Source organism: Abramis brama (genome assembly GCF_963993115.1).
Source record: "Abramis brama genome assembly, chromosome: 17".
Taxonomy (NCBI): domain Eukaryota; kingdom Metazoa; phylum Chordata; class Actinopteri; order Cypriniformes; family Leuciscidae; genus Abramis; species Abramis brama.
Genome location: NC_139979.1, coordinates 25742814 through 25759241, shown reverse-complemented (window position 1 = coordinate 25759241; position 16428 = coordinate 25742814). Strand labels below are relative to the sequence as shown.

Sequence of the window (16428 nt, the reverse complement as noted above, 5' to 3'; positions counted from 1 at the left end):
TAGTAGCCTATTCACAAACTGTTTGCTCAAGCATAGCATTTTCTCGGAGTTCACTGTGTGCTTTCTACCATGCACAAATAAAAATGTCACTGAACTTTTGCTGTGTAATTGTAACAATGAGCACTCAAACCAAACCAACAATTACTAAAAACACACTCAAAAACTGATTTTGCACGGGCATTTTGCACTAGCACTTAGAAGGTTGTGGTATACATAAACACTCAGTCAGCTACACTGTTTACTTCTGAATATTATAGTTTATTCACAGCCATCATTTGTAGTAACCTAGCCTGCTCCCTGAATTCAATGCGTTCACAGTCTCTTTCACGGGCACCAAACCAACAATTACTAAAAACACACACAAAAACTGATTTTGCACGGGCATTTTGCACTAGTTCTGAATAAATCAGCCTTTTGAACGAATCGTTTGAATGAATGACTCAATGACTCACTCATTAAGACGGTCGCCTGCCGCCTCCTACTGGTGGTTTAGTTTCAAAGTATCATTCTGTTTTCAACATTCCTTATTTGTATATTCAAAAATATTTAAAATAATCTAATTTAATCTATCTATAAATTACAGACACGTCTGTCTGTCTGTCTGTGTGTGTGTCTGTGTGTGTGTCTGTTAACCACATATCTCTCGAACCGTTAGTCCGATGGATTTCAAACTTGACAGGTGTCTCGCTACGGGCACGAGTAAGTGCAGTGCCAAGTTTGACGTTGTTTGGATGAGAAATGCTAAAGATATCGTTAAATATATCATTTTTTAAAGGTTGTGGTTTAAAAATAAACATTCTGAAATTAGAGGGTTGTATCATTCAAAGAAGCCCCAAGAAGGTTGTGGTTTAAAAATAAACATTCTGACATAAACACTCAGTCAGCTACACTGTTTACTTCTGAATATTATAGTTTGGTTCCAGAACGTGATAAATCCATTTTGATTAATTTGAGTAAAAATGTGTTTTCTTTACCAAGAAAGTGGCAAGATGAAAACGACTATTTTCTGTTTCAAACTTTCACATAGCATCTTTAGGTTATAATATCATAAATTCAAATCCAGATTTTGATTTTCAAATATCTATTATAAAAACGGATTATTTTCCCCAAAAAATGCATTTTTTCATGACACTTTTTTTTTCAAAATGCAATTAATCCATTGAATCAATATAAAAGTTATTTTTTATCATATTGAAACTGTTGAAATCAGCCATCGCTAAGAAATATCTCCTGAACTTTTTTGACGGCGATCAGCTCACAAAAACTGATTTTGCACGGGCACTTTCCACTGCTCCCTGAATCGACGCGCTTATTCATTTGTGGATGTTAACTGAATCTGTAAGTCAGCTATGCTGTTTACTTCTGAATATTATATCCCTTTCTACCATGCACAAATAAAAATGTCACTGAACTTTTGCTGTGTAATTGTAACAATGAGCACTCAAATACACCAAACCAACAATTACTAAAAACACACACAAAAACTGATTTTGCACGGGCATTTTGCACTAGCACAGTTATAATTTTTCAATGTAAATGATTTAATTTGATTGGTAACAGCCTAGTGTCTTATTATTTTAATTGTATATTGATCAAATTTAAGAATTTGAAATGAAAGATGGAGCAAACATTTAATAAAATTAGGGGGGAAAATGCCCTTTATAAAGGTACAAAAAATTATTCTGAGTGTTTTCAAACAGTGATGTAATGAAACATTGACAATTTAAGTTTGAAGGGAGTAAAGCCTCTGTTTCGGCTATTAAGGAAATGTAATTTTGCCAAAAGAACTTTTATTTTAAATAAATGTTAATTTTTAATCAGCCTACTTCAGTGTGATATGTTACCATATTATCATGCTTAACACTGAGAATTTGAATAACTGTAATGTGATGTGATGATCAGATGCAGATATCTAAATCAAAGAATATGGGCGGTTTGCGGGTGGATTATTTATTTGTAACAGCGGATTTGGGTGACTCAAAGTGCACCAGATTAATGAATTTATCTTTAAAATGTACAAAATTTTCTTACGGGGGGGCATGCCCCCGGACCCCCCTAGAGGTACCAGGCTCGACCCACAAAAATAATATGGTAAACACATTAGGCTATATGATGATCTACGCAAAATACAAATTTAATTACCTTATTATTAAAATAAATTATTAGGATTTTACCACCTCCACCTCATTTTGAGCCAGGTAAAAACCTGCAGTAGCATATAGCATCAGCTCCTAAGCCTGAGCTAACTCGATCACGTCGAGCTAGGGTTTCAGCTAGGGCTGTAGTCAAGACCACCTTTGTCGAGTCCAAGACCAGGACTAGTCGAGTCCAAGTCAAGACCGAGTCCAAAGAGGTTCGAGTCCGAGTCAAGACCGAGTCCAAAAAGGTTTGAGTCCGAGTCAAGACCGAGTCCAGGACAGGAAAAAAAAAGTCTGCTAAAAAATATAGGCTAGCCTATAGAAATTAAATCATTATGTAATAATGAAATAATGAATAATTTTAATTTTATTTAAAATAATTGACTAATTCAAAGAACAACAAAAAAATAATAATTATATAGCCTAGGCCTAACACATTCGTTTCGACTGTCTGATCAGCCTTACATTCTGTTCCTGTCAATCATACACGCGATGTCAACCAATTAAACTGCATGAGGGAAGACCGAGACAACTCACAGACACACACACACAAGAGATGCGGATAAACCGCGGATCGGGCGGCTGACGTGACGAAAAATAATATTTTAATTAAATTCGGGCGGGTGTTACGGACAATTAAAAATGTGAATATTCACGTTGCACTAGCGGTGGACTTTCAGCGAGTTTATTTAAACATTTATTTTTTAAAGAGCCTTTTGTGAGTCAAAAGAGCCGGCTCTTTCAGTGAGCTGAGTGAAACGAGCCGGCTCACGAAAAAGAGCCGAAATACTTATTAGGTGGCCAGCGTTTCACTTTCCCTCCAATACTATATTGTTTTAATATCGCGGCGACGTATGTGTGATTACTGGGAACATAATAAAGAAACCTGGACTCGGTCGAGACCAAAAGCCATATTTGGCAAGACCAGTGGCCGAGACCGAGACAAGTCCGAGTCCGAATACCAGCGAGTCCGAGACAAGTCCGAGACCATAGAAAAGCGGTCTCGAGTCCGGACCATAGACTGTAAAAAATATGGACAAAGCGTCTGTGACGTCACCCATAGACTTTCTGAAGAACGGGTTTGAAGCCGTTTATGGGGGGTATGGGCGGCGCCATCTTGGAAAATCCTAACCCCGCCCACCTTCTGACGCAGCGCGCGTCAATCAGCTTGCTCTGCTACTCCGGTTATCTCTGTGTATATTTTAGGCAACGAAATATGTTATAAAACACCATACTAACTCTTTTCGTTTTCATTTAAAGAAATCTTAAACATTATAGCCACACAAATGTGGTTCAGGCAACGCATATTGATTATATTCAACTGCACATAACGTTTGCCTATTTATGAAAAAATAAAATATAAAACACAAACCTGCCTCTTTTCATTTTAAATATAATATAAAAATATTAAACATTTTATGGTCCAGGCAATATGTGCATTTGTACTAAACAACAGATTTTGCAGTAAACAACATTACAGATCATCTTCGTTGTATTAAAATTTATTATAAAAGTATAAGTAAAAGGTATAAGAAGCTATACAAATAAAGCAAACAATTCAGTCAAACATACAAAGTCAGCGCTCTAGTCTAACCATACAACGGTAAAGTTAAATAGCTTATAAAGTTATGAAACTTCCCCTCAGCCAAAACGATTGCCCAGGGAAAAAAATGATAGATTCACGAGACCAAAAATCGCCCATTAGATATACACAAGATGAATTATATCTCATGTTTAACCACTACAGAGATGCCAGAGTCCGCGGCATTGGCGGCAAACCTCAGAACGTCTAGCCGAGGAAAGGTTGCTCCAGGCGGGGTACATGAGCGCCGAGCGCCCGGTCATCGCTGGATCAACTGGATAAAATTTTCATAAATCTTTAAATAAACCACAGATTTGAGCTTTAAACAACTACATTCTCGCCTGAAAAACTCTTAAAACTACATTTCATGATACAGAAACAGTAGTATTATATGTCAACTGTACTAAAAAATGGCGCTTCTTATGTTGTCATTCTCCGTGGCGCTGCCTTGTCAGCTGTCAATCAAGCTGTCAATCAAAGTTAACCACGCCCTTATTGTCATACATTTTATATCTAAATACGATCTAAACTAACGAGTTAGAAAAAAATTCACCCCCCTCACAGTTGTCAGGCACTCGGAAGCTATCGAAAAATACAATAAAAGTCCATGGGACCAACCTGTAAAAACATGAATTTATGCTGTGAAAACGGACATTTTAACATGGGGGCTATGGACATTTGCTCCCTTTTGGGACCTGCCCCTAGCGGATTTTCGATGTATTGCAGTTTTTCGCACTTCCGGGTAGGCTTCATTTTTCAGATCAGAATGTTGCCGCTTGGTCCGGACTCGAGTACTACAGCCCTAGTTTCAGCAACCATCGTGGTTTCAGCAACCAGGCACCTCAGCTCCACCCACATCCCGTCTCTTTGCCCATTTTCAGTTACCCGGGAGTGACGCGCTGCAAAGATGCCAACGGCCGGCTCCGCCCACTTTAGGCTTCAAAAACGCTCTTCAGAAACCTACGGGTGACGTCACAGACACTACGTCCATATTTTTTTACAGTCTATGGTTTTTACGCTATCACTGTTTTGCCTAGTCTGCTTAATCAATTCCTTATGAACTAACCATTCGCAAGGTCTAAATCATGTGTCATGTCAGTAGTCCTGAATTAATGCTAGAGTGAATCACTAGCATTAGCAGCTAGAGAATGTGCATTTTACATTCAGGCAATGTAAGGATACAGAGAAAAGCTTTTCTGAACTCTTGATGTATGTGACATCGTGCCGTAAAGCAAGTCATGATTCACGAGATTTGGCGGGGTGCCACCTCTCAAACTTGCATTGCTGGTTTTGCCAGCGGCGTCCCCCCCAACAGGATGATTCTCCCTACTACGAGTTTGTTTACCATCTAAATGATTTCGAAGCTGTTATTTTAAGGTACAAATCTTGCATAGTGTGCCTTTAAAATGAAAGGCTTTTATTTGTATAACATATATAACAGAGCCACAGCATTTCCTATTATTTTTACAGCAGCAACAACAGCAACAATCAAATTGCAATGTTAACGAATATCAACAGCAGTAGCAGACATTGCGGTCAAGTAGACACTGTATGTGTTTGCTAATTTGAGTCATGTGTCGGCTAATGAGTCAATCATGAAATGTAAACATTACCATTTTTAAAATACAAACAATGCATTCACCTTATTTACATACGAAGTATGCGAGCAGCTGCATTTTCGGCAGAATTATATTTGGGCATATACTTTTTCATAATGTTGTAAAGTTTTTCTTTGATCGAAGCAGAGACCAGTGAGACAGTTGGGATCGCGTTCAACAGAAGTTATTCTTTATTGAGAACTCTGCTGTACGCGGCTGTAGAAACTTCCAACATGATCTAATCTAACATAACTTTACATGGTATCTTATAGGCATTTTAGGAGGAGGGACTTTTGGGGGTGGAGACAAATTCAAACAAAGCATGTAAATGAGTATACAGGTTAAGGTAACACCCTAGACTGAGGGTCTAGTCAATCCTAATTCAATCAGCATAAGGCTCCAAGGGCCATTTGGGTCCGAAAGCCATTTGCAGAACAAAAGGTGAGATTCTCAGTGAATCATTCGTGTGCTAATCCAATCAGCCAAACGATTCAACGTCTGGACTGTGGTTCTTGCTCCAAGAGCCATTAAAGACAATAGGTTAGCGTCTCCGTGATCTGACTCATTTAACTTACAAAGGAAAAACAGGTCGGGCAGGAATATCTTGCTGTAAACTCAATCTAAATTAAAACCTCAAATGCTAAAATCAGTATTCTTCACCGTGATGTTATGTAAGGAAGCATATCTGAAAACATATTCTTAAATTTGAATCCTTCAATAACTACAGGACGGACAGTGATGTATGCTAATGTCGGATACCTTTCGTTTAGACTAACTGCTCACACGTAGAATGATAATTGTCATTTCAACTTTCCTAGAGCGTGCAAGGCAGTTTTCATGTATTTCTCAAACGAAAGCAGAGCACCACAGCGATGCTGTATCATTTTGGCAAACGCTCCACTGGGTATGTGTGTGTGTGCGCGCTGGATAATGTCAGGACTGAGTGTAAATAGGAGAAGTGCAAGAGTGTAAATAGGAGACTCATTGCAGTTTCTCGCAAGAACGTAACGTGTACGTCTCAATGACCAAACTGGCATGTTGCGAGGACGTAACATCAAAGGACCATATTAGTCGGTGTGACGTGCCAAATAATGTTCCAGCAACATAACTTTGTGATTCCTGTATTCGTTGTGGCGACGTTATAACTGTACGTTGCTGGAGCGTGGCAGGTACGTCCTAACGACCAAAATACCACATCCACTTCTCACCTTTAGTCCTGGGAATGAAGATGTGCTTGATCCATAACCTTGAAATCCGCATAGAACTGATAAACTCAAACATTTCATTCTCTGCTGTAAATCTTCTAAATTCTACTATTTCTATACTTATCATAACTCTTATTGACACTCTTCTCTATAATTTGGCGCAAAAAAAAAAGATTCAGCAGTTATTAATTTTATTTGCAGAAAATGCCATGTTTATTAAAAGTAAAGAAGCTACAGAAGAAGGTGAAAAGCAGAAAAGAGAAAGAAGAATATACAGAAAATTATTTCTTAGGATAACAGAATTTATGTTTTAGGTTTACATATAATATTGCTCATATATACTATAGCGTCACTTACATTTGAATGTCAAAGCCTTCTTAAGATAAATTAAATGAATAACATTTTTAAATTTGAGATAATAAAAAGAAGGAAAAAACAGATGTATGGTGATATAGGTAAAAAATATTATTGTGGGGAAAAATGGATATTAAGTTATTTAATGAGCTTCCTCACTTCACCTGTGTTTCCTCTCTAGCAGCAGCTTTCTTCAGAAATGTTGAAATCGTGGAGCTTTCCCTCTGTTGTTAAGGGGTTATTTTGTCGCAGCTAAAATAACAGAACATTCATCAATATATATACCGTGAAAGATCAAAACACATTTGAACTAACGTTAGTTTCAGACATTTTTTGCGCTCCGTGTGACGTCATCGATTAACAGCACATACATTTATGTTAAATATCAGTTTGTTAAATAAATTAGCCAACTTCCAATCACCCATTCAACTGACAGCAAAACCTTTACAAATTTAACAAAAAATCTATACATAAAGACGTGATTAAATAAAAGCCCAAACTTTTATAAACAAGAGTTTAGGTTAGCCTAACAGTTAACGTTGCCTCTTCTGAAAGGGGTGAGATGCTAACGGACTTTTTCGAAGACTAAACTTTTTCTATTAAGTAAATATTCAACAGATGTGTGTCAATAACACGTAAGAAAAGTGTCAGGAACATTTGCGTGTATTATTTGTGTGATTTTAGAGACTAAACTCACCTGAAAGCAGTGAAAACAACAGGGAGAAGAGGGAGTTTGCTGCTTGTCAGTTGTGTTTGCTACGCCGTTTCCATGGCAACTCTGCGCGCTCCAGGGTTTGAAAGCTACTCAGAATTTTTTTTTATAAATGTTTTTTTTTTTTTTACATAAAAATAAACATCTAGAATTAACACATTAGGCTAAATGAATAAAAATCGTATGAATATGTATATATATATATATATATATATATATATATATATATATATATATATATATATATATATATATATATATATAAACGTTGTATAGGCCTATATAATGTTTATATTTATAACAACAAGGTTGTGAGGACGTCGTGGTAAAGTTCCATTTTTTTATAATCTTGGCTAACGTTCCAGAAATGTCGTGGGCACGTCCTCAAAAGATGTTTATCACAAGGACGTGCCCACGACGTTTCTGGAGCGTTAGCCAAGATTATAAAAAATTTAACTTTACTACAATGTCACGCTGACCAAATTAACTGACGACGTCGTCACAACGTAGCCTACTGTGTTAGCTGGGATATGTTGATACGAAGTTCAGGAGTGACGTGGGATTGACTCTCAAATTGTGTTGTTGACATAACCATTGCATGAGACAGATGAAATGCCAAGTAGTAACGCTTTAGTAATGTAACTCAGACAATAGATATAGGCCTAATAGAATATCAGCTCAAATATTTGAGTTCTTTCCCTAATTTCGTAAAATAATGACTCGTAAATCTAATGTTCGTGGTACATTTATATTCTCTTGGTGGACACTGCTATACAGCATCTGCATTAAGCACCATCACTAAATTTTGGGAACACTGGGTTCCAGTACCAGGAAAGGCATTCACATTTAAATATTAATATTGCTTAATCTATGTAACAACAAACAATCTTGTATTTGACGCAGGAGTAAAATACTAGCATAAAGCAGCAGAGATATGTGTTAAGATACAGCAGCAGCAAGCCTTTTACGCAAGGTTACTGCGACTATGCATTGTGGTCATGAGAAAATGTTCATGAGAAAACATATAGCCATTTAACTGGGGCTATTACTTTATTAATTTATTATCAAACAATGCTAAATCATCATACTATTTGCTCAGGTGGTTGTGAGGTTGTTGTTTTTTTTCTCATAACTATAAGCCTGCAACGTGTTACCATTTGTTAAAGCCACACATAATGCGCATTCTATTTGGATATGTTGTAGCTTCGGCTCAAGCACACATCATAGGCCACTAGAGTTAAGCCATTCGGCGTGGTAGCCCAGGCGCACATAGTCACAGGCCAATAGAGTTAAGCCATTCGGCAAAGCAGTCCCAGGCACACATAGTCTAATAGGCCACCAGAGCCAAGCCTTACGGCCCAGACTACTTAGTTTAGTGGCACGCATACACCGGTATGTAGGCACATACGTAGAACACCACATTGGTAAGTCATTAGGGACACCCCTTGAAGAAGAAAAAAAAAATGGGGTACACTAGTTCACATAGGGCTACAGTGCGAGATGCTTCACGCACCTCATATGCAACTCAAGGCAGCATGCATGTCTAACGGCTAGATCTGCTTAGGGGAATACTGCAAAGGCCGCCTGTGTCTAGTCCGCCTAGACCAAGCATACGCCCCATTTCTCATACTCAAAACTAAAGGGCCAGGCACACATAGATAGCATAAACACGTTGCTATGGATCTTCGGAGAAGGATCAGTACATATGTTTTGCCGGTTGATCTGCTGGGGGTGGGGTATTTTCTGACATACAGTAAACTTGGCTTGTATTGAATTGTCAAATATCATGTCACCTGCTCTGTTGGGGGGTAATTCATGTACGCAATATTGTACAGTAGCAGCAATATTGTCTTACTTACTCACAGCAGCGTGTCGTTTATATGTATTGGCAGTAGTAAGTCCCGTACTTGCTCTGCCGCAGCAGCAGCAATAATAGCAGCAGCAGCGTAGCAGATCTATTCCGCCAAGACCAAACATACAACATCGTCATACCCATTACCATGCCAATCACTCTGAGAGTTGTCTAGACAGAACTACAGTCACTGACATTTTCACTCCAAATTTGAAATTGGTTTCATACTTGTGTTGCCAAACAAATGTGGCAATCGTTTTCAAGTAAACTGAATCTTTAGTGATCAGGATGTGGGTGTGAGCTGTCAGGCTAACAAAGGGAAATCAAAGACAGCTCATGACTCACAATGAGCTGAGGTGATCTGTATTGAGGGGTTTCGAGTGGAAGTCTTCTCATTCACTCATTGAGAACATACAAAACAGAGCTTGAGAGCTGATGAAAATTCATCACCGCTGCATCACCAAGGGCATATTGATTGAGGTTGTTTTGCTCAATGAAATATTCAAGATGAGAGAAATTATGTCTCAAAGAATATTGGACATGCCTATCAATTATGAAAACGGCTCAATATAGATAGCAACATTTGCTGTACTTGTGTAGACATGTTCAAATGAATAAATAAATATGCTGTTTGTTCATACAGGGCACTGCCAGTGAAGCCACTCTCATGGCTCTTCTTGCTGCTCGTTCCAAAATCGTCAAACTGATCCAGGCTGACCATCCTGACCAATCTGAGGCAGATATTACATCCAAACTAGTCGCCTACTCATCTGATCAGGTGAGACACTGCAGTATTTAAACTAATGGTCTGCAAGATAATACACATCATTCAACAGGCACTATGACCATGGCGTCGTGTTCTTCTGTAAGTAAGGGCGAGAATCTGTTAGTAGGGGTGAGTAGGGATGATTAGCAAGAATTCTCATTGAATGGAAATGTCAAACAATGCAAAAGGGTATCAGGATAACAGTGAAGTGCCATTTGTTTATGAATGTGCTTACAGTATATATGTGTCTGTAAAGGTCTAATTGGAAACTATGAATATTTGGCCATGACAGTAATGGTCATGTTTTTAAAACAATCATTAATTCAGAAATAACATTGCAGTGTTTTGTTGATATTTCAGGCGCACTCATCGGTGGAGAGGGCAGGGTTGATAGGTGGGGTGAGGATGAAGAAAATTCTCTCTGACAATAAGTTTTCTGTGCATGGAGATGCACTGCAGAGAGTCATAGAGGAGGACAGAGCCACAGGACTCATTCCATTTTTTGTATGTATCTTATCACCACATGCTTCATTTAAACAACACATCACTAGTGAAAAACAATAAATAAAGCAAAATAGTATTATTACTTGTATAACATAATTATTATAACCTATCCCTAAAATAATAGTAATAATAGGTGAATAATGCTGATGTTGAAGCACCTAACCCTGGTTGTAAGCCTTAACTTGAGATCAATTGTATCCTTTACCCTCAAATATGATTGGTTGATTGGAATGTTGTTCCAGGATCAACAAAGACATGGATCAAGGAACATGTTGTACTTGGTGAAATCATGCTCATCATATACAGTCAAACCAAAAAAAATTCAGACACCAGATATAATTTTTGGTATTTTTTTTTAATAGTGGGTGCAGGACACTATAGTTAATCTATGCAAAATAAAGTAAACTGTGACATTATACCCAACAATTCTTCATACATTGAAGTAAAACTGTAAAAATTATTTAGACACTTTGACGTTTTTATAACTTCCATCCACTATACTGTATAAAATTAACAGTACAAAATTATAGAATCAGTCAAACATCGTGGTAGAAAGATAGCAGCCACTCAGACTGTTAGAGAGCATGAAATGAGAACAAATTGGACATTTGTCTCTGCTCTTTCTCTGAACCTGTCCCCCACCGTCTGCATGATGGCTAATGCTGTTTGGAGAGCCTGTTTTCTGAATCACATTAGTCAAATTAGCCCCAGGCTCAGCCAGCAGATCTGTGTTAGAAGACTGACAAAATAAGCAGGAACAAATCTTTTGTGATCAAGCAGGGATCAAATGAATTTTTCATTGAACATTGTAGGTTGTTGACTTCAATACATAATAATCAATACATAATAATCCATCCATTTGATTTTCTGGATGTTTCTCTTAGTTTTGTGCGACATTGGGAACAACTCCATCCTGTGCTTTCGACTGCATCACTGAGCTTGGCCCTATTTGTAAGACCAAATACCATTGTTATTTTCTGTTGTAGCTTATTTGTGGTTGCAATAAAATCAATATTTTGATAGAAACATTGTCAATATTTCTATGTCAGGTAATGCAGAGAAAATCTGGATGCACATTGATGCCGCATATGCTGGGAGTGCATTTATCTGTCCGGAGTTCAGACCCCTCCTGAATGGCGTAGAGGTGAGATAACATTCAAATCACACATTGTGTTCTTAAGCACACTTCACACAGGCTGCTCTTAAAGCCTTGAAAGGTGAGAGTGATAACAGAAGAGCAATCTGTGCTGGGCTCAACTATTGATCCTGTTACTTTGGGAACGGCGTGTGGAAGGAAGGAGTCGTGTGTGTGCGACTGAGAATATTTAAATGTCACAAATGATGCGAGCTAGCATGAGCGATGTCTTGTGGAATGGGTGGGAAATTAGAGATCCCTGATCGTCCTTTGAGTTGACGTGGCACCCAGCTGGGTGTCGCAATGATAAGGGTAAAGTAATTTCCTGAGGCAAAGAAAGACCTTTAGATAAGTTCCTTTTTCCCCCGCTAAAGAAATATCACTGTTTATTAGCATCACAAGTTCAAACAATAGTGAAGACAGTGCTCCCCTGCTCAGACGATGGTTTTTATTATTGACCGGAATGACAGCAGGCTGCTGTTTCCTGTTTGCAAGTCGGTTGCCAGGGAGTGAAAGACAGGCAGGACTCAGCATGGCAACAATCAGACCGTTATGACAGTGTCTGCATTCTTTATTGCAACAGATAGAAAGGATATTGGAAAGGGGAGAGTGAAAAGAAATATTAGACTTTGAGATAGTGGCTCTGTTCGAATGCTCATTGGGTAGATGCTGCAGTTGATTGTGAGTTTGACGCATTGCATCAGAGTCAATAGTTCATATCAGACCAGGTCAACAGGACAGATGACTCATCTTTAATTTTATTTTCATATTTCAAAATTACAGTCTTTATTTTAACACAGATTCCTGAGTATTGGGATAAAATAGGCTCCAAAACTGAGCATCAAGGAATTATTTTGGATTAAATTATTCAAAGGTATTCACCTATGTTTGGGTGCCCACAGATGTGGGAATTCTTTTGGCACGACCCTCACAGTGCATTATGGGTGATCTCTAGCCGTACATCAGTTGAACGCTCGTTATTGTGGTGCATTGTGGGATTGAACGAGTGCGCTCGATAACGTCCACTATATTTTCGGACACCAATACAAATGGATGTTCCGTCAAATAGGGCTTTATCGGCCATAGCCCTTGTGTTTCCCTTTTTCCTTGTCAGTTGATGTTTGCAGTAGTTGTAGATGGTGCATGTCCCTGCTTTTTGGTTCTCTGTGTTTCTTGTGTTGCCTGGTTTCTCGATTATGTTTGCTTGTTTAATAAATTCCCCCTTGTCTCAAGAAGAATAAGTGTTAAAAAAAATCTAATTTAGTTTCTCTTTTAGTTTGCAGACTCTTTCAATTTCAATCCTCATAAATGGCTCCTGGTCAACTTTGATTGCTCAACATTGTGGTAAGAGTCAAAAAGCTTATTTAATTAATCTTCTGACCCAATCTACTGTATCCCAACACACTATGTGTCAGCTTTGTCAGTCAACAGAGGAAACAGTTCCAGCTGCCCTTTATATCAGCACCAGGCAAACAGACACAAAGTAAAGACACAAATTTACCTTGATATACACTACCATTCAAAGGATTGGGGGCAGTAAGATTTTGTTTATTTATTTGAATGAAATTAATACTTTTATTCAGCAAGGATGCATTCATGTGATCAAAAGTGACAGTAAAGACATTTATAGTGGTAGAAGAGATTAATATTTTAAATAAAAGCTGTTCTTTTCAACATTTTCAAAATTTGAAATGGTTCAATTCAAAAATTCAGAAATGGTAGTACATACAGTGGCCCCAAAGAAATTCTTCACCTTGGAAACAAATCTTGAATCCCTGCCTCTTTGTCAAACAGTTTGTCCTTCTCACTTGTCTGTAAAAGTGCTGAATAGCAATAAAGGGAACCTTAAACCTTGAACCTTAAAACAAATGTTGCAAGACCTTTTCTAAAAGCTAACTGGACTTTTCTTAGCCAATGACCATTAGTGTAGTATGTACTGTACTGCAAATACATAGAAAGAAAGATTCTCACATTCATGTAGATATACAACATATATAAAGAAGTTACTTTGTTGAGAAAAATATGATTGTATTTCAATGCATGATCCCCTCTTATACCAGTAGGCTCTTTAACAGAACTTGATCGGCACGGTCATGATTCAACTATGAGGTTATATCATCTCTTTATACCTCACTTCCTCTTTGTTTGTTCAGTGAAAGATTGAGTCATTCTGGGCTCCCTGGAGCTTCATTTGGTCTGTGAGCCAAACTGTTATAGATACTTTTAAGCCACACTAGAACAAAATTGCATGGCAAAACACTTATTCTTAATATTGAAAAAACAACAACACTTAAAACAGACTCCCACATACTAGACACACTGTGAATAATATAGCTTGTTTTTCAGTGCCTGTATCTATTGTATGTATCTTCTAACTTTGTTTTAAAAAAATGCAGATAAAGCATTTGCATACATCCAGTAAGCTTACTCTTTGTCACATCAGGATCCATAATATAATACCAAATAAGATATTAATTAGCCATTATTGAACATTACATAATAATGATACTGTACACTGTACACTGTACAGTGATGTACAGTAACTGACTGTTGTCTCTTCCACTCTGTGAGTGATGAATGTGAATGTCTCTGTGCAGGGTGAAGAAAAGATCAGACCTTATTGGAGCATTTAAAATGGAGCCGCTTTATCTAAAGCATGAACACCAAGAGTCAGGTAATTAATCAGTGGTATCACTACATCACGTTGCACCATATACCATTACATTTCAGTTGCTGACACAATCTTACAAATTTCGATTGGTGGTTAGTTTAGCACTGGAAACTATCAGTCGTTATTGTAAATAATAAGCATAATAACACTAATAAAAGATTGAAGTGCATTAGCATGAGGTGTAAAGAGGATGACTGTGATCCTCATTAGTGAGACATGACGTTTTGTGCTGACATCCACTTTACGTCACACTGAAGGCTCGATCAGATTATTCCCCTTAGTGCTCTGCTGTATTCTTTAAGCCTCTCTGTGTGCTGGTAAACAACAGCTTTCTAACCTCCTACACTGACCTCAAGTAGATTTAGTGTGTTTTTGCATGTGTTATACATGTGTGTTTGGCAAAATATAGTATTTCCCATACTGTATGTTATGTATATCAAATATACTGACTTAATTTTTAAGCAAATTTTTTTTTGGATGCTTAAGATACACTTAAAAATGCATTAGACATCCAAATATTATAATTAATTATAATAATATTAATATTACATCATTTATTTTGTAAACAAATAGCACTGGCACATTTTTCAAATCAAAAACCATTAACAAATTCAAAATTAAGATAAAAAATATTCTTTATATATTCAAGTAACTAGTAATGCATTATTTTTAAATTTACAACAAAATATCTGTTACTTTTTCAAATAAGTAATAAGTTACTTAGTTTTCCCATTTATTAAATTTATCAACCATACGAATAAGCAAAAATTACTTAATATAAATAGATAAACAGTACATTTTGGTTTCATTTTTTGTTTTTGTTTTTAATTATTGCTAAAGTAGGAATGTTGAACTTTCTTCTCCTGCATCCAATTATTCTCCAATCCAGAATGACAGCACAGCTGAAAGGTTTGTTTGAGCTGTGCCCTCTACTGTACAGGAGTGAATTTGCATTTCCTTCAGTTTCCTTCAGTCTTTTCATTTAACCTTTGGTTTGAAAGGGCCTTTGAAAAATAACTTTTTGTTTTATTTTGATTGCTATTTAAAAACAAACAAGCAAGCACAGATGAGAAAAAGTAACACAAAAGTAATGTAACATTACTTTCCAAAAAAAAAAAAAAAAAAAAAAAAAATATATATATATATATATATATATATATATATATATTAAAAAAAAACGTTAATAGTTACTTTTAGGGAGTAACATAATATTGTAATGCATAACAATGTACTTTCCCCCAGCACTACTTAAGTTAAATACTGCAGAATTCCATTAAAAAGTTCCATTCAGTGACTATTTCATACTTGTTCTGTTGTTTGACGACAGAAACAGAAATATATATAAATAAAAACAGCTCTATTATGAATTCAGCTATATTACAAACAGTATGTGAACACAGAGAATAAAGAAGCAAACAGATGCTTGCTATTGCTAATTAGCACATTGTGTCTAGTGATAATTAGCAACTTTTCAAGCAGGCTTTACCTACTTTCCTTTGAAAGTAGTTGGTATCAGTGCTTCTAGTTATCAAATGTTAATGAAACGTTCATAGTGTGATGAACTACACCTGTGGTTGCTCAATTAGAACACCTATGTGAACGTCTCAGGTTACGAATGTAACCATGGCTCGATGAGAAGGGAAACGAGACACTGCATCTTGGAGCAATTACGCTTGGCAATGAGATGCAGTGTCTCGTTCCCTTTCTCAGGGAACCATGGTTACATTTGTAATTTGAGGCATTCCCTTTCAAAGTGGAACTCAACACTGCATTTTGGATCGACGCTATAGGGGACAAATACTCACTCCGCCATGATGAGGGAATGCCTGCCTCATTTAGCTGTGCATGTGACCACAATGGGCATAGCATTATTGACTCTACATACACTTGTTTAGCTGGAGTCAGAAGCGT

At 37.2% G+C, this 16428-nt stretch overlaps 1 protein-coding gene across 2 annotated transcripts in view; it reads left to right on the top strand.

Annotated features, from left to right (window-relative positions):
• ddc (dopa decarboxylase) overlaps positions 1 to 16428 on the top strand; it is a 39978-nt gene that overhangs the window by 16742 nt on the left and 6808 nt on the right. For both annotated transcript variants that reach the window (XM_084088095.1, XM_084088096.1), the window contains exons 5-10: positions 10085 to 10219; positions 10568 to 10711; positions 11596 to 11662; positions 11761 to 11855; positions 13123 to 13190; positions 14444 to 14520. In XM_084088095.1, coding sequence (XP_083944221.1) covers positions 10085 to 10219; positions 10568 to 10711; positions 11596 to 11662; positions 11761 to 11855; positions 13123 to 13190; positions 14444 to 14520 — 586 coding nt within the window. The remainder of the gene's footprint in view (positions 1 to 10084; positions 10220 to 10567; positions 10712 to 11595; positions 11663 to 11760; positions 11856 to 13122; positions 13191 to 14443; positions 14521 to 16428) is intronic.